At 42.7% G+C, this 22,604-nt stretch overlaps 1 protein-coding gene across 1 annotated transcript in view; it reads left to right on the top strand.

Annotated features, from left to right (window-relative positions):
- The window catches only part of RBFOX1 (RNA binding fox-1 homolog 1), a 180,694-nt gene that overhangs the window by 156,698 nt on the left and 1,392 nt on the right, over positions 1–22,604 (top strand). Inside the window, exon 11 of the mRNA XM_022552334.2 lies at positions 9,696–9,748. Within this exon, the coding sequence (XP_022408042.2) occupies positions 9,696–9,748 (53 nt within the window). The remainder of the gene's footprint in view (positions 1–9,695; positions 9,749–22,604) is intronic.

Genomic DNA, 22,604 nt, shown 5'->3' with positions numbered 1-22,604 from the left:
AGAATAGGAGCCCAGCTTGTGGGGGTGGGGACACTTGAAAAACGTCTCCTGGAAAATACTAGCTCCACAGCTTTCCCAGAAAGACAGTTTCTCTGTTGTTCTTTTCATTGTTTATTCAATATCTGTCTCGAACTAAAACAAGCAACAGGAAAAGAAGCGCTTACCTTATTCTGTTCTAAAATTTCAAGATTGAAGTGGTTCATCTTGAGGGTCCTTAGAGCCTTACTCTGAGAAGCATTGTTCCCAGACCAACCAAATTGGCCTCACCAGGAACTTGTGAGAAATGCAGAATCTCAAGCCCCACCTGAACCACAATCTGTACTTTCAAGATCCCGGGGTGATTTGTGAGAAGCACCATTCTCAGGGTGCTTCAATTCTACCCCGATAGGCAGTAAGTAATATTCACTCTGAGTTCTCCTTCCACAAATCTTCCACATGTAAGAGAGTTTGTCATTGTAACTTGTTGCTTTGTAAACATCTCTCTGTTCTCTCCCTTCCTAAAGGAGAAAGTAAGAGCTGTCCACGGTTGGGCATCCCTCACAATCCGTTCTGTTCTGACTTCCTTCCTCAACTAGTTTAGGGCCACAAATAATCATTTTTTGATTCCAAAGATCCAAGAATAATGAAAGTGATTCCATGCTAATATCTCCTCATTGGTTGTGTAATACTGTAAACTCACACTGTTGTAAAACGTACCCTGGAAAAGTCACATCTGATTTCTCTTACCTTTATGGAGCCTCCATTTTGTCATCTGCTAAAGGGAGAGCATAACACCAGTTAGAATCAGAAAGAGATGAAGGTGAACATTGCTTTATAAACTGAAAGAGGTGGCAAAAAAGCATGGCGTTATCAATAACTCAATTGACTATTGACAGATTTTTTTAGGGTGTATATGGTTACTTGAAAGCATTGGATGTATACAGGCAAAAGCAAGCAAATTAAATTAAATGTATCTAAAAGTGCAAATCATTTTTAGACGAGGCAATCTTCAGGACCCACCATAACACTAACATTCTGGGAACCTGTGCCTTCCCCAACTTGTCATTGGCCTGACCAAGATGTAAAGCAGGGTCTTTCATACTCATTGTATCTATTCTTTGATTGGCACATGCGTTGGCAAATCTTTGCTTATACACCAACAGACTGTGATCAGAGATTTACATATAGAGACTGAATCTCAGTAAGTTGCTTACTACACGCGGTAGTAAAGGGAGGCTAATTGACTCTCAGCTGCCTCATCTTTAGAGTGGGGCCGATGAATCATGCCTGCCTCCATGGGTTGTTGTGAGAATTAATTGAGGTCATGAAGAAAAAGCTCCTTGAATAGCACTGATACCGAGTAGCCCTCAGGATATCATCAGTCATCCTCCTCAACATCATTATCCTCCTTATTTTTATTAGCAGCAGCGTCACTAAACTATAGGCATATTTTGTTTTGTTCTTGGCCCCAAAATGAGTCCGTCCTTGTGGCAGCAGGTTTTCAGAGTCAGGAGAATTTTTTTGACTCTAGAAGTTTTTTTGTTGGTGGTGTTTCGTTTTTCAATCTTGACTTCCATCCTAGAAATATGAAAATACATAGACCCGAAATTTGCTAAGAGAGTAGAACTGAGGTGTCCTCACCACACACAAAGGAAGGTAACTATGTGAAGTGATGGATGTGTTAATTAGCTTGATTGTCATAGTCCTTTCACAATGTACATGGATATTAAATCATCACTTTGCACACCTTTAAAAAAGCACGTACAACCTGATTATAAAAATTTTAATTTGTCAATCATATCTCAAAACTGGGGAAAAATACGTTGGGCCAAAAAATATTGAAGGAAGAAGCAACTGGGAACCATGAGATCAAACAGCCTGTCCTTCTGTTCATCTTTCTCCTGGATTATTGCTTCTCTTTTCTGTCCAAGGAGGAAGGAGCTCAGGCTGTCAGGGATGCATCAGCTTCTTAGGAAGAACAACCAGTTCTCCCAGTGTAAACCCAGCCCCCAAATCAACATGGCTTTAGATTTAAAGAGTTAAAAAAAGTCAAACTAAATCTGCCGATGCTGCCCTTTTCCCATTGTGCTTGGTGAGAAGTCCAATACTGTGGTGGAGGTGGGTCATTGGAACTCCAGGGAACTTTCTACCATCAGCTCACTTCATTTTGCACATAACTCCTAAGTGGACCCAGACCTTCTCAGCATGGCCTCTCCACCCTCCAGAGCCTCAGCCTGGATACCTGCTGCTCTTCCCAAGCCTCCAGAAACTCGGGGACCCCCTCAGCCATATGAGGGCTGCTTCCCCTAGAGAACACGTATGCTGTTCAGAGAACTTGCCAGACCCGTTTCCACCCTGTGATAGGCACTCATTCACATGAGAAGCTCCTTCTGCCCAACCAAAGCTGAGGTGGGATTTTGCCTTCCTTGGAGGCTCCAGCCCACCTGTAAAATGACCTATAACCTCGAAAGGCTCTTAACTATCTCCCACTTGCCCTAAAACCCCAGAAGCCCAGGACTTAACAACACAAACACCAGGCCTCTTTGTGGGGAGAGAGAAGCCTGTATTTTTCATGAGTCCACGCAGCCAGAAAAATACATGATGTTTTCCCCCCAAATAAAGTGCTTTCCCATTCATGTTCTCATTGATCTGCACAAAACAAACAAAAATCTAAGAGGGGTAGGTGCTATTTTCATTCCCATTTTCCAGATGAGGAAGCTGAGGCCCAGAAAGGTGAAATGATTTTTCTATTGGAACACAGCTTGTATGTGACCAGGCCCAGCTTCCAGACTCACAGTTCTCTTTCACTTTAGCCGAGAAAGTGGTACAGTGGGAACCGGGGAGATTATTAAATGTTGGAGATACTAAAATTACAGAAGTGGACTCTCCCCAGGTCTCCAGGAAATGGAGATGCTCTTGCATTTGAATCTCTAAAACTCAGAGATTTTGGATGGAATATTCACACTGGGGACAGATTCACAGTACTTAACTCCTTTTGCACTTAAACATTTTTATGTGTGCGGTGTTAGCAGTAGGAACTGGGGCTCAATAACATAGTTTTGAATGGGTGTTAATGCAGTCCCCTTTTAAAATAAAAAAATACCAGGATAGACCCTTTCAGAGGAGTCTATAGTCAATCTTTTTATTCGCTTGCTTGTTTGTTTCTTTATACCTCACCTCAATTCTACAATTGGCCATGGCCTCTTGAAGTACATATGATAGAATACTAAATATATATATAATATATATATATATACACACACACACACACACACACATATATATATATATATATATATATAAAGATTACAACAGGGCAGGGAAAAATATGAATCTGAATGGGATTTGTACAATTCTAGAGTTTTAGAACTGAGTCAGGGTGACAGAGGTAAAATACTGATCACAAGCAAATCGGTCTCCCTTTCAAGGTGATAAAACTGAAATATAATCAGATTATGAGCTTCGAGATAGCCAAGCCCAGTATAGATATTCCTCAGTGATTTACATGCCATGAGCATGGCATCAAATCCCTTAAGCTTAGCTGGGTGCCCGGCACGTTGTAAGCCCTCATTAACCATCTGAGAAGTGAATGAACAACACCAGTAAACAATTTAGCAAAGGCACCAAATGGAATTTTAATAGGAGCACCTTTTTTCTGCATGTTATATTTAACTGTTCAGGAAATACTCAAGGCTGGATTCCCCGTGATGGAGATCAACACTAGTGCAATTTAATTAAAAAAAAAAACAAACAAACAAAACCCAGAAGACACAACTCTTATTTCCTGCGAAGTCAGGGCACATATGTTCAGAGAATATTTGCACAGTGAGAAATTAGTTCTCAATGCTGGCAGACACGTTAGAATCACCTGAGCGGCTTTTCAGGCATACCTGTGCCTGGGTACCACTCTCAAAGATTCTGTCCTTTAATGATCGGGCCTGGTAATTGGTATGTTATATTTTTTAAAATGGCCTGGTGATTGGTATTTTATATTTTAAAAAATCTTAGCCGATTGTAATGGGCAGTCAGGTTTGAGAACCTCTGTCTTATATCTAATAGATGCCCCGGAGACTACAGATAGAATTAAATTGACTTTGTCCCACTGCCATCTTGGGGCTGCCGTCTGCCCGACCAGAAGACCCACTTCTCAGGCTGTAGGGGTTTTTTAGTAGATAGCCTTGGAGGGTTTTATTCACATATCAGTGTGTGTGTGTGTGTGTGTGTGTGTGTTCGATTGAATATTCCTAGCATTGGATACAAAAGGAAACTTGCTATGAATGGCACCAACCCTGAGTTTTGTGTAACAATAGTGACAGAAAAGAATTGAGGCCAAAGAATGATAAATGACCAGAATCTTTAACAGTAGAACTTAAAGCCAGTATTATTTGATGGGAGAACCTCCTGTCTGGCCTTTCCCTCCACCCCAACCTATGCCAGAATTTTCTCTGTATCTTGTTGATACCTAGCTTCCCACACCCCTTCCAGCAACACTGGCTGGCTGTTATTTTCATTTGACTCTTAGGATTCAGCTGTGGGTGATTTTTAGAAGAAAATTAAATTGCCAAGAGATGAGATTTCACGGAAGGTGAAAAGTAGGATAATAAGGATAACATGGCAAGTCACAGGACTCATGTAAATGTACCACCAGCTGAGTCAGATCCACAGTCTGGGTGGTCAGTCTATGGAAATCATCGTAAAACATCATGAAGTCTGGTAATATATTAAAAAGAGAGAAAGACCATGTTAGAAAATTCCTCCGCAGAGAAGCCACACCCATTACTGACTCAATACCCTCTGTTGTGAGCATCCCTGAGCAGAATCTTAGAGGGTGAATGAGAGTTGGGGTCTTGGAATCTAAAAAAACAAAACAAATGAATATATATAAGAAAACAGAAACAGACTCACAGATATAGAGAATAAGTGAGGAGAAGAAAGGGAGAGGGGGGAGATAAGGGTATGGGATGAAGAGATACAAACTACTATGTGTAAAATAAATGAGCAACAAGGATATAAAGTACAGGGGAATGTAGTCATTATTTTATAATAACTTTAAATGGAGTCTACTCTATAAAAATATTGAATCACTATGTTGTACACCTGAAACTAATAAATATTATAAATCAATATTGTAAATACTTTAGTTAAAAAATAAATATTGTAAATTTTTATTTACAATATTTATTTAGTGTAAACAAACTTATTTAAAAATAACTATTGTAAATACTTTAGTTAAAAATAATAAAATATTTTTATTATGATTTTTATACTTAAGCAAAAAAAAAAAAATTAGAGTCTTGAGCCAATCCAACAATGTCCAGATTTCACTTAACATCTTGTTCACATTACATAACCTTCTGTGTCTCCATTTCCTCGTTTATGAACGTGGGGATAATAAGAGAGATTGTAAGGAAAATTGAATGATATATATGCACAGCACTTGGCAACTGCCTGTCATGGATAAGCGCCCCATCAACTTTAGGTGTGGCTCTTTGGTGTCAACACTCCAAAGAGTCAAGATGAACATAGCCTTCTCTCTTGTGCTCGGTAATTTACTATTTCCTTATTTTTCTTAAATTAGCAATCCTCTCTTCTCCCACAAAGCCTCCCTATATCTAAGAGTCTTCCTGGGAAAGGTGGGCTTTGAAATGAAAACGAGAATGAACTTGCAGGAGATCTCTCAGCATGATTTCTCAGATTTCTCCATGGTAAAAAAAAATGTCTAAAACCACAATTCCCTCCCTGGAGGTATGAGTGGGGTCCAGATGATCAGACCTCTCTCCTGGAAATTCTGATGCAGGTGGTCAGGGTTGAAACCCAGGCATCTATATTTTTAACAAACATTGTAGATAATTGTCTTCAGGGAAGTTTGAGAAGTTCTGGAGTAGAGGGAGAGGTCAAAAATAGAGAGGAATTCTAGGTGAAAAAAATGGTAGAGAATTAGATGCAGACTCACTAGGAAAAAATGGGAAGACCCTGCCTAGATCAACTTGAGTATATCCATTGGAGACAGTGAAAGAAGATGAACAGAGGAGGAAGCAAAAACAGAGAGGGTGATATTATGGCCACTTTCACCAGCTTCTGCAGAAATGAGGTTTAAAGCCCATTCTTTTAGAAGGTCTTCAGAAACTAGAAGTAACCATTCCTGGGCATCCTCAGCAACCACACAGCTAGGTTGTCTTAGAGGCCAACATGGTGGGTGGCAAAATGGAAGCTGCAAAAGAAGCAAAACCTGCAAGAGATTTGGTGATCCAGCCCCCTTTCCACTCTGCATTTGTACCATCCCCAAGTGCTTCCCGGCTGTGGCTGATATAAGATGCACCTGCCGAGCATTTTCTAAGCTACCTCTTTCCAGATCCAGTCCCGGAACAATTATGCCAGGACCCACAGGAGTAGGGCTCGGCTTTATTGCTTTTAACTTCTCCCTGTGAATCTAGGGGCAGCCAAGGGGAGAACCATTCAGCTAGACAAGCGCTTCTCAGCCTTGGCTGCATAATACAATCACCTGGAGGTCTTTAGAAACTACAGATGCCTGAGACCCACTTACAGAGCTGCCCATTTAACTGGTCACTAGGAATTTTAGAAGCACACCAGCTGTTTACCCTGTCCAGCCAAGGTTGAGAATGACTCGGCCACCAGTTTGCTGAAAATAAGGTCCAACTGCATTTGAAGTTTACGTCCTCAGGCCTGGGTTGACAGTGAAGAGCAGACCAGGATTAGCAAAAGGGGACAGGCCCCGTGCCAGGCTCCTTTGCCCTCTTGAGAGGTGACCCCCCCCGTCCAGAGCACACCTGGGTTGCTCTGATCATTAAGTTTTCCTGACAGTTTGGGAACAGCAGACTTCTCTGCTAGGTCTTTAATCTCTTTGATCATACCTCTCTCTGGTCATTTGGGGTAAATAATTTCACCGAGAGGGTCATATCATTTTATGGGCAGACTAAAAGACATGGTTTATCTTCAATTTCAAGTGGAGAGAAACAGAATTGTATATAAAAGTGTCCTAACGGAGGAGACATAGACACCACAATGAAACCTGCCCCTTATTCTACCCAAATTCTTCTGTTGGCCTGACATGTGGGATGTCTCTTACCAGGCTATATTTGCCAGGCATTTCCTATTAATTGTACTTATAATCAATTGATGAAAGAGTAGTTCAGAGGGAGGGGTGATCACACAGGCTTACTCCATGGAATTAATGAGCTTCATAGGAATGCACTTTTCTAAGACGTTAGGGTAACCTTCCTTGGATGTAGTGGGACTGCTTGTGTGGATTAAAAAAAAGTACAGAATTGGTACGTCCAGTGGATTACTACTTTTTTACAAATATGTTTATACTCCTTTTTTGGCACTGCTGCAGAGCCCATGGCATATTCTTTAAAATGTTGGTGATAACTCTCTAAACTTTGATGTAGACGATTTGATAGTTGGAGGCAGTCTCAGCCAACTCTTTTGAAGACAGTAAGTCATCAACGGGAGTGATCCCCTTTGTTTAGAAATTTGCCCAGTAATCAAAGACACTGAAAAAAGTCCAAATATATAGATTACAAAAACAAAAAAGAAGAAGGAAATGGAGAAAGTGTAGCATTTTTTTAAAGAGTAAGTATATCATGTCAAAAATAAGAGTGATATGAAGAACAGCCATCATAGTTTCTAAAAATCTGGTACAATTAAAGAAAAGGGCCTCATTGCTTTATAATCATACTTGCAGGCTGCATTTTTACAAGTTTTCCCTCTTCATCCAATCACTGTTTTTTTTGTTGTTGTTTGTTTTGTGTTTTTTTTTTCGGTACGCGGGCCTCTCACTGTTGTGGTCTCTCCCGTTGCGGAGCACAGGCTCCGGACGCGCAGGCTCAGCGACCATGGCTCACGGGCCCAGCCGCTTCGCGGCATGTGGGATCTTCCCGGACCGGGGCACGAACCCGTGTCCCCTGCATCAGCAAGCGGACTCTCAACCACTGTGCCACCAGGGAAGCCCAATCACTGTTTTTTAATCTGTGTTGGTTGCCTTCCATGGCTTTCCCAGAGTCTAGCACGCTGGATAGTTTCTTAGGGAAAATGCAGAAGAGAGACTCAAGGGAGAAGTGCGTTTAGGGTTAGCGAGTATGGATGGGATAGGGCCACCTCACGAATGAGGCCCCCCTCGTAGATAAGAGAATGGCTCTTCCAAAGAGCTTGCCCCTTAGATAAACCAGATCACCGTTCTTGGTTACAGTACGTTCTTCTTTTGATCGTGCTAGAAACAGAGGTCCTTCCAAAGTACTTGTTTGGTCCACCGGACAATATCATACATGTAATTTGAGCTGTGTCTTAGAGTCAGTCCTAGGTGAGCAGGTCAAAACAGATACTCAACCCAAACAGCTTCATTTTCAGGGATACTAGTTTTACTTCTCAAACCTTGAAAAGTTGATGCCAGATAACGATGGGGCCCAAAAAGTTCGTAAAAGAGCAAAAAGATAGCCAACATCCAACAACACTAACTTTCATTGTTTTAAGAGAGGTGATAAATGAACTTAGTTATGACTTTTGTTATGTGGACGAGAAACATAAAAAATGCTATCCTCAGACCATGCATAATTTTGTTGAGATTTCATTGGTGTGGCAATGATGAGAGTCTTCAGCTGAATGTTAAATTCTAGTGAATTTTCAAATGGTAGCTCTATTTGTATTCCAGGGTGTACCTCTTACAATAGTAAAACTTTCTTAAGATGTTTTAAGGGATGCTCAATCACTAGATACTTTTAGAAACGTTGGAACAAGACCAATCAAACCAAAAGGCAAAAATGCATTTATCTGGGTTCCAGATGATTCCTATGCACAGTAAAATCTAACAAATGAGAATTAGAAGCCTCAATACTCCTGCTTCTGCGGCATTTAAGAGCCTAGCCAATCTCATTGGGACATTTTTGTAATCTGCCTGACGCAGACGTTCTTATTTCTAGAGAAACAGACAGTACCCCTGAATTAGAACATTACATTGTGGAAATGGCACAGTTGGAAACATCTTAAGAGAGTTTTATCATCTTTCTGGATTTACTAAATCAAAGTGAAACAGCATTTTCCATTTCTATTTTCTTTTTAATACCGCATCGTTAAAAATAATTTGGCAAGACAGGGTTTATTTCAATTGATGAGTTCTCTTACCTTCTTTATGTAGCAAGCCTCATTTGGTGAGGAAATTATTATCCATAACATGACACCATTTAACATACTCTTCTGAAATGACAGTATTGCTTTTTCTTTCATTTAAAAAATTTTTTTGGATATTATACTATAATAATAGAGTTTGGGATTTTATGATTTTCCTAGCTAGTTGCAGTATACTCTTTTTCTAATAGATAGTCTAATTTTGTTTCTTTTTTTTTTTTTAGTGTAGCCTCCTTTGAGCATTAGAAATCCATAGAAGCTCAGTTTGAAATGCCCTAGCCTTAGAAACATACCCTGGCATGATGACATTTTAGTAACACATAATTAATATTTCAGTGCAACAGCTTATACATGGTCCATGTTCTGACATCATCATGATTTTGTTGAAGGGTTCCCCGCATGCCTGTTTCATGATCTTCCTAAACTCTCTAGGTCCAAGAGAGAGCAGCACATTTCCTTGCAACATCCAAACGCAGCACCCTTCCCTCCCCCTCATCTGAATACATCGAACCAATTGGCAGAGAGAGCATTTCCCCCTGAGCGAGCAGTATTGTGAATTTTATCTTCTCTTCCAGAAATCAGTTCGTCTTCGTTGCAGCAGATGAAATTTCTTGTAACACCTCTGCAGGTAACAAACATTGCTACTTCTTGATGCATCCATCCAAGTCCCAGTATCCTTTTTTTTTTTTTTTTTCCCTTCACATGCTGCAGTCGGTCACACTAGAAAGTTTAGTTTAAAAAAAAAAAAAAAGAAAGAAAGTCATATCTTTGGAGTATAGCTGGAGCTTTTCGGCTCTGCTGTCTAAAAAGACAGTAGGCATTTTGCTAACTTGGATATTTTAATTCCAGTTTTAATAATACATGATCCAGAAAAGTAACACTATATTGAATGAAGCCGCAATAAAATCTTATGGTATAATCGTATGGTGAAATACTAAATGGGAGATTTAGGGACACAGTCATGGGACTTCTATGTTTTTGGACGTATTATGTCTGGGTTCACACAGATTTCTATGTGATTATTTGGGATCTTTATGGAATGACTGGTATATATTATAGGCCCTCAAAGAACGAATCTGTAAAGCTGGAGGCATTGGGGAATATAATTATCTCTGTCTTATAAGAAGGGGATCTCTATTCCATTAGTTAAAGATCCTCTAGTTCTTTCTTTTAAAACATACTACAAGTAGCAGGACATGAGAGAGACAGAGTCTTCTGATTTTGAAATCAGGGCATTGGCCAATGGAAATTGCACAGTTGCATGATGTGTCCATCAAAATAACGCCTGTCTTTTTGCTTTGATGTGGTTCAGAACAGTTATGTTTGGACTTCCATTAGCATGGAATTACTTGATTAAATGTCAAGATAGGTGAGTGCCTTAACTAACAACACATTTTTTTTTTTTTTTTTTTTTTTTGCTTTGAAGCCTAAACTCTGACCAAAACAATGACTAGGAGATCTTACCAATGTGTTGCTTTTAGTCTACAAGGGAGGATATGACAGCTCATTCTCATGTCATTGAGTGTGCCATGACCTTCAAAAACATACATTAAACGGAGCCTGACACATAGACATTCATCTGTTAACCAAGCACATGTGATCAATGGCGCGCAGTGAACAAAGGCGTGTTTGCTAACGCTTCACCCCCTGCTTACAGTCTTTGGAGAAAAAGAGAAAGATCAGGGAAGCCTGGAGAGCTAGGAACACATCCCCAGCCCTCTCTGTTCTGTTTCACTGATGGTCGGACTCAATATTTTTAATGGGTTACAGTCTTCCCCTGGGAGTGCCTGAGGTTATGCGTGTTCATATTTTAAAGCGCCAGCTTACTCCTTTCTTGAAAACTCGGCTGTTTTCCCTCCAGCCTTTAGCCTCACATATCTCTGTTTCTCCTTGTGAGAGGTGGTGCATTCACTAATGCCTAACAGTAGAAGATGGGGGGTTGCTTTGCTGGGGGTGGCAGGGGAACCTTCCTGGGATACGCGACATTTAACGTTTGAAGAACCTATAGAGAACGAAGCATGCAACGAAAGGGGAAATCAGGGTGGGGAAGAAGGTTGGTTGAAAATGTTAATGAACATCCTGTGTGGCTATACTGGTGGTCCAGAGCCTCTGTCTTCCCTGTTAATCTGTATGCATGTCCCAGTGTGTCTTAGGTCCTATTTTGACATCATAGATCAAACATTGCGAAGTTACCACCTAAGAGGTAGATATTGATTTTGCCCCGTGACTTAACAAACCCTGCCTTGTAATAAGCAAGTGGTCCACACACAATATTTCGAAAAGAGGCTGCAGACAATGAAAGTTTGCCTGAGTCGGGAGAGTGTTTTCATCTACCTTGTCTAATTTAGGATGGCTGCTCCGTAAATTCTTAATGAATTGCTATTGATCAAATTTCAAATTGAGAGAGATATCCCTGTTGCTTTGATGGCCATATTAATAATATGTTGTATGCTTCATAAGGTTCAATTTGAACTCTGAATTTCGAATCAAGCATGAAAAAGGAGACACCCATATCAATCAAATGTGAATTATCTCCCAGCCAGACCACCCTCCTCATAGAATGAAAATGAAAAGTCAGAACTGCGCAGTCAACAAAGGTTGTGACTCATGGTTTCAATGAAGTCTTTCTTATTTCCCACATACTGGAAAAAACCCAGGGCACCCACACCCTAAACAGCCCAGCTGTCTGGAGCTCTCCCCTCCGTATATACAACACTTCTTAGGGTGGGTTTAATTGCACCCTGGTGTCTCCTGGATTTCAGTATTTGACCCAGGAAGGCAACTTATCTCTATTGAAATGAGAAAAAGAGATCAACAAGATGCTTAAAGTCTGTTTGGAGGGCTTGATGGATTTGATACCTGAAATTCTTATAAAGAAGCGTTATTCTTATACAGCTGTCTATGAGGGCAGAGATGGCCGGACAGTTTTGTCTGTGGCTTGGGGCAGAGGAGGTGAGATGCAAATCATAAGATAGGAGCAATGGAAGCCCTGAAGAATTTTTCTTTCAGTTCCCAAAGGAAAAGTGATTATTTTTACTTGGGTCTTTTGTAGATGCCAACACGTCGATTCTGCTTTGCTGGTCACATAGAGGAAACGTGTCTCACTAGCATGTGTGGTTTATGAGACTGCATCTACAAGGGAATGTGTTTTCGTTGTCAGTGGCTCCAACTGCAATATTGGTTGTTTCATTCTGATTTTCGTTCCTGAAAGACATGTGTTTATGTGGCTGTCTCATTCACCTTGAACACACCAAAGGCTTCTCATTCTGTAACATCAAGAAACTTTGATGAGTTGGATTCTGCAGGAGATGGTGAAAAGGGCAAGATGATTTTCCCTTCTCTTCGACCTGAGGTCTCCCTGCTGCTGTGATTCACTGGAGCTTTTCCTGGACTGGCTAGGGATTGTAGTAGGAGTAGAATGTGGGTCTTGTACAAGAATGGAGGTTGAAAAGCACATGACTTATTTTGATAGAACAGCTGGAAATTCATTTCAGTTAATTCATATGTTTTGGGTCATCACCGTGCATCAGCAACTATTCTAGGCTTTCGAGACATAGCATTAAATAAGTTAAGAGAAGCCCTTCCTTCAGAGAGCCTCCATCCTAGTGCAGACCAGACCCCAAACGTACATGAGCATATAATATAATTGCATGTAAAGTTATACAATAGCTATAATGAATCAAAAAGCAAGGGTGGGGGTAGAAAGTAAGTTGCGATGCTACTTTCATATTCATTGATCAGAGGTGGCCTCTCTGAGAGGGTGCCACTTGAGCCGGGACACGAATCAAGCCAGGGTGTGAGCCAGGTGAGTAATTGTGGAATTGAAAGCATTTCAGGCTGAAGCAGCAGCAAGTGCAAATGCCCTGTGGTTGAGGTATGCTTAAGGTGTGCAGGCACAGTGTGCCCAGAGCATGTGAGTAAAAGGGAGGATTTTAGAGATAATACCAGGAAGATAGCCAGGGGTCCAAACAAATTAGAACTTGGAGGCTACAGAAACCATTTGAGATTTTAAGTGTGGTAGGAAGGCGTTGGAGGTTCGGCTGTGGTTTGACTTACTTTTTTTAATGATGAGTTGGACTGCTTTGTGGATTTCAATATGGCAAGAGCAGAAGAAAGGGAGTCCCTTGGGGCAGCCCAGGGAGGTGTTACAATGGCCTGGGTTAGGACAATGGCTGTAGAAGAGCTGAGAAGTGGTTCCTTGGCTGTATTTTGACAAGAGAACAAACAGGATATGCTGGCAGATTAGAAACTCGCAAGGACCAGTTTGTGTTAAATGCCCACACGTCCCTCCTGCCCCCAGGGTGTATTGGTCATTTCCCTGGAGAGCTAAGGCTTTTTGTTAGCAGGGAAAGCAAGCCTTTCATCCCTGCAGTAACTGTCCCTCATATGGGCTTTACTGAATTCCCCAGGGCGTAGTCATAACTTGCCATCATTTATTGAGCAAATTCTGTGTACTTACAAGTATGATAAATTATATACAAATATAAATTATATATACACATGCATTTATGTATATATGTATGTATGTATATATACATGCATATATAATTTATTACAGTAGCTCAGTGAGGTAGAGGTTACTACCATCCTTGCTTTGCAAATTAAAAAAGAACAAAACGCTCAGGCCCAGAGGGGTTTGGTAACTTGGCCATGGTCACACAGGAGTCTATCTGGTCCCACTGCTTTTTCCCTGAGACCACACTGCCCCCAATTACTCCTTTCATCTTGACCTTGGAACATTGACCTTTGCCTCCAGATGGAATTCTCCTGCATTCTTCGGCTGTGCTATCTTGCTCCTAGAAAACTAGTTATTTGTGAGTTGGGGATGGGCATCGTTGTTAAAATCTGGAGGGACCCCAAGGGAACTAAACGATTCCCTAAACAGTTGTTCCAGTAGGAGTTTGTTTGACTTGGCCCGTCTCCTTCATGCAGCTCGTGTGTGCTGAGCACTTGACATGCTGGGCCTGGGTCTGGGGGCAGAACAGAGTGGTGAAGGGAGAATTCTGCATATCCAGGGAGACAGAGGGTCACACAAGCCAAGGGTGTTCTAGTGCTATTCTCCAAAATTCCCTCCTTTGCTGAAAATCAGTGGTGAAAAATCAACAGATAACCCATGCCCTGAAAACTACCAGACACTTTGACTTCATTGTTCTGGCTGCCAGCTGCCCCTGGCCCAAGGGAGCGTGTGCGCATTTGTGTGTCTCTGGGGGGCAGGTGAGGCTGGGTCTCCGTCCAGCAGCCAGTCTCGCCCCTCCACCATGGCAGGTAGCATCGTGGCGATGGGAAGCCAGCCTGCGGAGAGACTCCCAGTCCCTTATGAGTACTGGATACAGAAGCCTGGGCCATAAAAACACATCTACAAATGCTGTTGAAACCAGTCCCCGTGACATGGGTCGCTATACGCTTCTATTAGAGGCATTGTTTGGCAAGTTCAGGGGCACAGTGGGGGGGGGGGTGTCACCAGCCCCCTCCATCTCTTTATCCCCCCCAACCTGCACACGCACACACTTGCACACCCATGCAGTCGTACTAAGACTTCAGATAATATTTAGAAGAAATTTCCAAATTGGCCATTCCTCTAATTGATCCTTCAGCAAATTTCATCTAATGGTCTCCCTTCCATTTCAGTGATTTGATTATTCAGCAGAGTTGTCATGCAGCAAATCGATTGGTAGTTAATTGGTCTGTTTCCAATAAAATGTGATGTGTGTTCTAATAGGGGAAGCACAGAGTGGTAAGGGAACATATAGGCAAAGGAACTTAGTAAAAATAATCATAGCATTTATTGAGCTCTTACTGTGTACTAGGCATAGTTCAAAGCTTGTTGCATGCAATAATTATACCTTCTAAAAATGAAATGTCTTTATCAGTTTACTTATGAACATTAAAGATATCCAGAGAGCTCTGAATTAGCCTGAGTAAGGGAGGGCTAATCAGGGCAGAATTTAAAAAAAATATAGAATAGTGGTTATCCCACGTCAGAGTGGGTGGCGACCACCTGCAGAATTTATTACAAATGCATAAGCGACAAGGTCCCACTGTGTAGCACAGAGAACAATATTCAATATCCTATGATAAACCATAATGTGAAAGAATATAAAAAAAGAATGTATAAATATATATATGTATATATATAGGTAACTGAATCACTTTGCTGTACAGCAGAAATTAATACAGCATTGTAAATCAACTATACTTCAATAAAAAATATTGAAACTGAAAAAAGAAACCAAATGCAGAATCCACTCCAGCCTCCCCTCTGCCTGCCCCAGAGATTCTGATTCCTAGGTCTGGAGAGGGAGCCTGACAATCTGCATTCTTACGAGTTCCCCCCCCCCCCCCGAGGCCATTCTAATAGAGAAGGCCTCAGCTCACACTCTAGGAAACGTTGAGCTGATCAATCAGGAATCTTCTGTCTTTCAGTGGGTGGAGAGCATTCAGTAGGTTTTTCTGGAGTCCTCCTCTGCAACATGGTGGCTGATTACCATGTGGCCATGGAGCCCTTGGAATGTGGCTGGTCCAGATACACACTAGATTTCCAAAACCTAGTACGAACACGATGTAAGGTATTTCACTCATCATCTTTATGTTGATGACACGTTAAATGTGTTTTAAAAACATTAAAATGTTTTTAATCTGTCGGGTCAAATTAAAATATAAAAAATTAATGGCACCTGTTTTCTTTTTACTTTTTTTTTTTTAATGTGGCTACTATGAAACTTACAATGTCCTCTGTGGCTCGCATTTGTGGCTCTTTTTTTTTTTTTAACATCTTTATTGGGGTATAATTGCTTTACAATGGTGTGTTAGTTTCTGCTGTATAACAAAGTGAATCAGTTATACATATACGTATGTTCCCATATCTCTTCCCTCTTGCGCCTCCCTCCCTCCCACCCTCCCTATCCCACCCCTCCAGGCGGTCACAGCATTTGTGGCTCTTGTTATATTTCTATGGAGAGTAACGTTCGAGAGCCGTGTTTTCATTCATTTTGCTCAAATGAATATTGAAAGAGTGTGTGTGCCCCAAGAACTGGTCTCTTAGAGACCACCTGGAATTAAAATATTGTGACGGGTAGCCTGGACATTGGTAGTGTGTCTTGACTTTATGTTTTAATTTTGCCTCTGACTGTGTGTGTGTGTCTGTGTCTGTGTCTGTGTGTGTGTGTGTGCGCGCGCGCGTGCGTGCTCTAGAAGGACATCCCTGGGGTACAGGGCCCAGAGTCTATCTCCTTCTCATCCTGTTCGTTAACCTCTTAAAATCTTTGATCTGCTTACATGGGACGTGGAGGGTGCTGGTACACAGGGCTTCAGAAGGACCACTCAGTTCAGGGGTAGTTCTGACACATGTATCCCAGGGGCTTTACTGGAGGGACCTCACATAGAATAGAGAGAGGGCAGGAGCTGCAATCCTCTCAGTAATCTTAACAACATCAATAACTGATGCTTGTTTGGGTTCTCAGTAACCGGTGACCCTCAACCCTCATTTCAACCTCACTACAGCCTTATACAGCCAGTCTGCACCATCATTATCTCCATTCATGGACGGAGAAACTGGCTCAGAGAGGAGAGAAACATTCTGAGGTTACAGCAGGGGAAGTGCACAAGCAGAATCTGATTCTAGGAATTCTGACCCTGAGGAATTCTTACCTGCTGTGCAGCCTTGCTTCTCTGCAAGTGTACTGAAGATCTCACGGGGGGATACAAACACAGAATGTTCATTGTGGTCCCCCGGGGATTAAACTGCATCTGGGGTGTCATGTTGATTTCAAGACATGATGGGAGATTTTGGTAGAGCTGTAGTCGGGACACATAGAAGGTGAAACAGACTTTCTAAAAGGAGGGTGGCCTTGGCATTAAAGAGAGTGTGGCCATGCGTCTTTTGTTGGAGGAGACATTCTGGAGTGGAGGGACTGTGTAACCAAAAGCAGGACTTACTGTGTCTTCTCGACTCCCAGACAGAGGCTGGTACTCAGCTCCGATGAATTCAGAATAAGGGTTCTTACCTCAAACCTGTGCTGTTTGCGTTCGTAAAAGGAAGAGGTTGTGAATTGTATTGAGAAGGCATAGCAAGGATGGTGCCATCTGAGTTTTCATGGATATGATCTGCTTCTCATAGCTTCTGCAGCTTTTGGATGTATATGCCTACTTACATCCACACAGTTCAGATGCGGGACAGGCATCCGTGTACAGCAGCAAACTCTGCGGCTTCCCATCTAGGAGCCAAAGAGCCCAGAAGAGGCTTTCCCTCCTGCTTCTGAGGAAAAGAATCATGAGACTGAAAAAGGTGATTTACGAAGATAATCATTTCAAATACAAGCTAAGGAGGCAAGCAGCAGGAGAGCCGGGGTGGGATAACTCCCTGTGCTTCCTCTTGGAGCATTTCTTCTATTTCTACCCTGTCTTCCTTAGAGGTTTTGAGTTATGGGACTGTTACCATCCCTCTGACTAATATATCTTGGGAAGCTTTTAGACTAAAGCCTGGTCACCCCCATGGTCTACAGTTATAGAAGCCATTGCCTAGATTAGACTCAGAGAAAGCTACTGTAGTGATAGAGGAATATTCCTTAGTGAGTGCCTTCACTAAGAGTAAATGAGCCGCTGAGGTCATGACCACAGGAGAAGAAAGGGGAGCATTTCCTAGCTGAACCATCACTCTCCAAATAGCAGACTGTGAGAACCATAGGGCCATGGTGTGCGACCCTGTTTGTACACTGTGTGGGAGGCGTGTGACTTGAATGAGTGAAATTCCCAAACACCTTCCAGACTCTATCTTAGATATTATTAGGAGGGTAGTGTAGCCCCAGTGGCATTGCAGACACTGGGGGCGTGCATTCTGATCCCTAGTGAGGTATCCTGTTTTGAATGCATACTCTGTAGCATTTCCCCTTGTGGTGGGGACTCAAACCTTTGCACCTTCGTGCTGCATTGAGGCTGTCTAGGAGACCTACACCACACTGGGAACCTCATCTGAGGACTGAGCCCATTTTATTCATCCTTCTGCCTCACAGGGATTCCCTCCAGCTATCTGTGGGACAGGAGGCATGGGGAGGTGATGCTAAAGTAAGAATAAAAGGTCCCAGGAGCATAAAGACTCTGAATTAAAATATATAGAGTGAACTCTGTGGAGTGAAGCTAATTACAGTGTTCTTCCCATGTCCCTATAAGAAAATCACTTGATTGTTAAAACCCTGGGGTAGGGTACCAACGTGGCCCTATCATATTTCTTTCACATCCAGCTAGTTGCAGCCGGATTTAGAAGATGTTAATAATAAGTAGTATTTACATTTCTCAGTAGAGTTGACAAAGCACTTTAAAAAACACGGGCTCATGTTTCCCATTCAACAGGCAGCTTACTTATTCATTTGACTCCAGCATAACCTCAAGTTCAAATATAGCAATTGCAACTACATCTGTAACTCATAAATGAGATAGATCTTGACTCCAAAAGCATCTGTGACTTGACTGCTAGAGCTACACGTGATTCTATTGGAATAGGATCTTTCGGTTGCCTCTGCAGACCAAAAGTCTGGGCAGGAGTGAAAGGTTAGCTTGTGAAATTCTGTATAAGAACCCTTGTATCATAATCTCCACTATCTGTAGATGGCTTTAAAATGTATCTGGTTTCCTTTCATGCACTTTATCTGTGAATTAGGCAGAGCTCAGACAGAACAAAACCATTTTACGTAAAAACAAGGAAAATGAGGCTCAGAGAGATTTCCCTGCGTCATTGAGCAAGGACATTGCAAAGGCAGAACTTGAACCTGGATCTTGTGGCCCCAGGCCTTTGTCCTCCGCAGGGCAGGCTGGCCTCCTGGTTTTAACTTGTCGCTAAGGTCAAAGAAACATGAGTGTTCACGATGGCCGCAAGCTGCGGTGAACGAGCCAGCAGAGCAGTTCTCTTTTATTCCTTTGTTCTTTCCCTTTGATGAACTTTATGGCAACTTGGCCTCTGTTTTGTGAACTCTCAGGGGTGATGTGAAATGACACACTGTGTATTTTGAGTCTTAAGAAACTCTTCTTCTGAGCGTCTTGAAGGGTTTTGAGTGTCTCTGGGAACAGCTGACCTAGAATCTTCAGAAAGCATAGCTGCAAGAATCTTTGCTACTGACAGAATCACTAGGATGGATACAGGGCTCTTCCCGGGCCTCTCTTCTTTCTTTACTCCTCCCTCTTGCTGCCTTCACTCAACATGTGGCATTGGCTTGGTCCCTTGTTCACCTGCCCCGTGGCCAATGCTGTGCTGGACACTGGGGAGAAAAGGGGGAACAAAGTAGACTCGGCTCCAGCCCCCGAGGGACTGGCATTCCAGAGGGGGACAGGTACATCATCAGGTAGAGAAGGAAACAAAATGAATGGAGATTTGCTCCATCAGGTGAAGGATGGGGATGGGGTTGGAAAGCATGTTTGTTTCAGAAAGAGCGATCAGGGAGGCAGGCAGCACTGGGGAGCTGACATTTGAGCTGAGACATAAAGGAAGAAAGGACGCAGTTCAGATAGAAGATGAGCACGGGCCAAGGTCCTAAGGAGAGAGTGAATTTGCACGCGTCCCAGGAGTATTGATGAGGCCAGAGTGTCTGGAGCACAGTGAGTGAGGGGTAGAGGGGAGTAAGATGGGATTGAGAGCGGGCCAGGAGCAGCTCATGAAAGTTTGGATTTTATTCTAGGATCGATGGACAGCCATTGAAGGATTTTAAGCAAAGGAATTAGATATGATTAGATTTATATAGATTTATATTAGATAGATGGAAAGATAGATAGATATAGATGATAGCTAGACAGATAGATAGATAGGGACAGACAGATAGATAGACAGACAGATAGGTTTAGATATAAATGGCTGGTGGATTGAAGAAGCAAGAGTAGGACCAAGGAGACAAGACTCAAGCCTGTTTTTGATTTGGTTCTGATGAAATACCCGTGGCTTATGTCAGGGTGATGGTAGCGTGAGTGGAGTGAAGTGGACATGTTTCATCTGTAATTTCTGATGGATGGGATGTGAGGCCACAGACAGCATCATGACCCGATTGCACTATTGTCCCCTTTGGCCAGGGATGGGTGGTGTGGAGGGTGACCACAGGCGCGGGTTAGTCATAACATGGCGGTCTTACGACATTACCCATCTTTCCCATTGAGGTCCCTGGGAATTGCCACTCTTCCTTTGGGCTGTGCTGAGCCAGCTCTGAGGATAGGAGGTCGCTGACGTGCCTGGCATACCTGCTGTAAGAGTAGAGCTCAAGTCCACATCTTCCCTAATAACCTTGTGTCTAAATGGTAGTGTCACACAAGGGCGTGTTTAGAGATTAGCATTTGAAAAGAAGCCTCCTTGCTTTCAGTTTGAGCTGACATGGTCCCTTTTCCTCTGTGGAAATGAAATTTATTAATCATAATAAAACCATCGGATTCTGAAGGTAGAGGTCACCCTGAGGAGAAAAAAGAGCTCGCTCATTTGCAAGGACTAGTTCGGTGCTGCTGTATTTTTCTTCTGCCTGGGAAGGGAACACTGCCAAACTGTTACCTTGGGTTTTCCACAGGGGTTGAAACTTGGCCCAGGGTTATAGATAGATAAGAACCGACCATTAAAGTATGCGAGAGGAGAAGTGGGGCTGCGTTTTCAGGGAATACATTCAGACTGCCAATCTGTTGTCTCCCCAAAAGAGGACGCTTTGCCACAGTAAAACCGGTCCCCAAATTAAAAAACGAATCATCATTGCTCTGAGTTTGCATTTTCCCACTTGTTTTGAAGGAACACCATGCTGTGGCTTCACGTAGTAAATGTCCAAGCAGTTTTAGTTTGCCTTTGCTGTTTACGGCCTGTTCCTACAACCAGCTTTGCCAGATGAAAGTACATAAAAAATAATCCTATTAACAGTTTTTTTCTCCAGACCCATGACAGACTTTATTTTCTCATGAAATGAAAATCAACACCAAAGTTATCCATCGTGTTCTTTTCCCCCTATTAGTATCTACTTCTAATAATGGGTAGAGAGGCCCGGGTTTCATGAGTGACCTCCACGAATAAAAGAGTTTTTTCAAAAACGTCATCATTCTTCTTGTTTTAACACACCCTGTCTTGGACGTACATCTGTTTTCTTTTTCTCCCAGACAGGGAGAATCTTTGATGAAAGGCCATTTTCGATGAGTCAAAGGCATGAGGGGTGTCCCGAGGAATGAAAAGCAAGAGGGGGTTGACAATTTGTTAGTTTCGCTGAGAGAGTCATCTCAGAAAAGAAACATCTATTCATGTCACTACTTTTTTGTTTTGTTTTTGCGGTATGCGGGCCTCTCACTGTTGTGGCCTCTCCCGCTGCGGAGCACAGGCTCCGGACGCGCAGGCTCAGCGGCCATGGCTCACGGGCCCAGCCGCTCCGTGGCATGTGGGATCTTCCCGGACCGGGGCATGAACCCGTGTCCCCTGCATCGGCAGGCGGACTCTCAACCACTGCGCCACCAGGAAAGCCCCATGTCACTATTTTTGAGGATCAGGACAAAGACTCATGTAGATTAATCTGAGCTCAGGGACCTTTGAAACAAGCAAAAGGAGGGCTTGGGAGTAAGACATGTCCAGTGAGAACTTGGTATAGTCATATATTTTTTTCCATCTGGAGTCTAACTCAGCCTGAGAGTTAGAAGATTCTTCCCCCAGCTTCTTCCCACCTTCCCAGGCTCCATGGTGTGAGATCTGTCCAGTACGTTCTTATCCATCAACTATGAGAAAGAAGATTGGAAGACAGGTGGGGGAAGATAGGGAAGGAAAAGAATAAGGTCCACGCAAATTAGACTCCAGGGTTGATAGCACAGGCAAACGATTTCTTCCTGCCTTGTTCCTTCATTCTTTAAAGGAAAGTTCAAGACTTGACAGCTGTGGATAATCCACATCTACCCCGTTTAGTGGCTGGTGTACCCCTCCCCGCTGTGAATGTTGGTCACTGATGGCACCCAGTTGCCTCTTTGGCAGAGAAAGAGTCACTTCAACTAGGAAGTTATTCTCTGCCCTTCTGGGAAGCCCACAGCTAATGCTTAATGTACATGAACATTAAAAAACCAACCCACTTGCCTCCAGATGGGATCAGCTCTGGGGTGCAACTCTCAGGATCAGGTAGAAGCTAAACTCCGGCTCAGACCACATATGTCCTTGCTTCTCTGTTTTCCCTTTCTCCGACCTGCTCGCCACTCTCTCCTCTTGAAAGCACCCCCTCAACAAACCAGGTACGGAAGAATCTCCATTTCGGGCTCTGCTTCCAGGGACCCTCACCTAACCTAGCCTGCATCTCAGCTTTGATCGTTAGCAAAACAGCAATGTTCAAACTCTCTCCAAGAAGATCTCTGGCAGGCCATTCAACAAAGGGTACCTGGAACCATGGAAAAGGTGTGATAGTTGCCCTGAGAGATTCAAGGATCAGCTCTGACTGTCTAGCTCTGTGACCTTGAGCAAGTGACTCGACTTCTCTGAACCCTAATTTCTGATTTGTTGCACTGTTCAGTTC

Source organism: Delphinapterus leucas, chromosome 15, assembly GCF_059928025.1.
Source record: "Delphinapterus leucas isolate spDelLeu-1000000601 "Yukka" chromosome 15, BTC_Dleu_Yukka2, whole genome shotgun sequence".
Classification (NCBI taxonomy): Eukaryota; Metazoa; Chordata; class Mammalia; order Artiodactyla; family Monodontidae; genus Delphinapterus; species Delphinapterus leucas.
The sequence above is the reverse complement of the archived record's forward strand: the minus strand, read 5'-3'. Positions and strand labels throughout refer to the sequence as shown.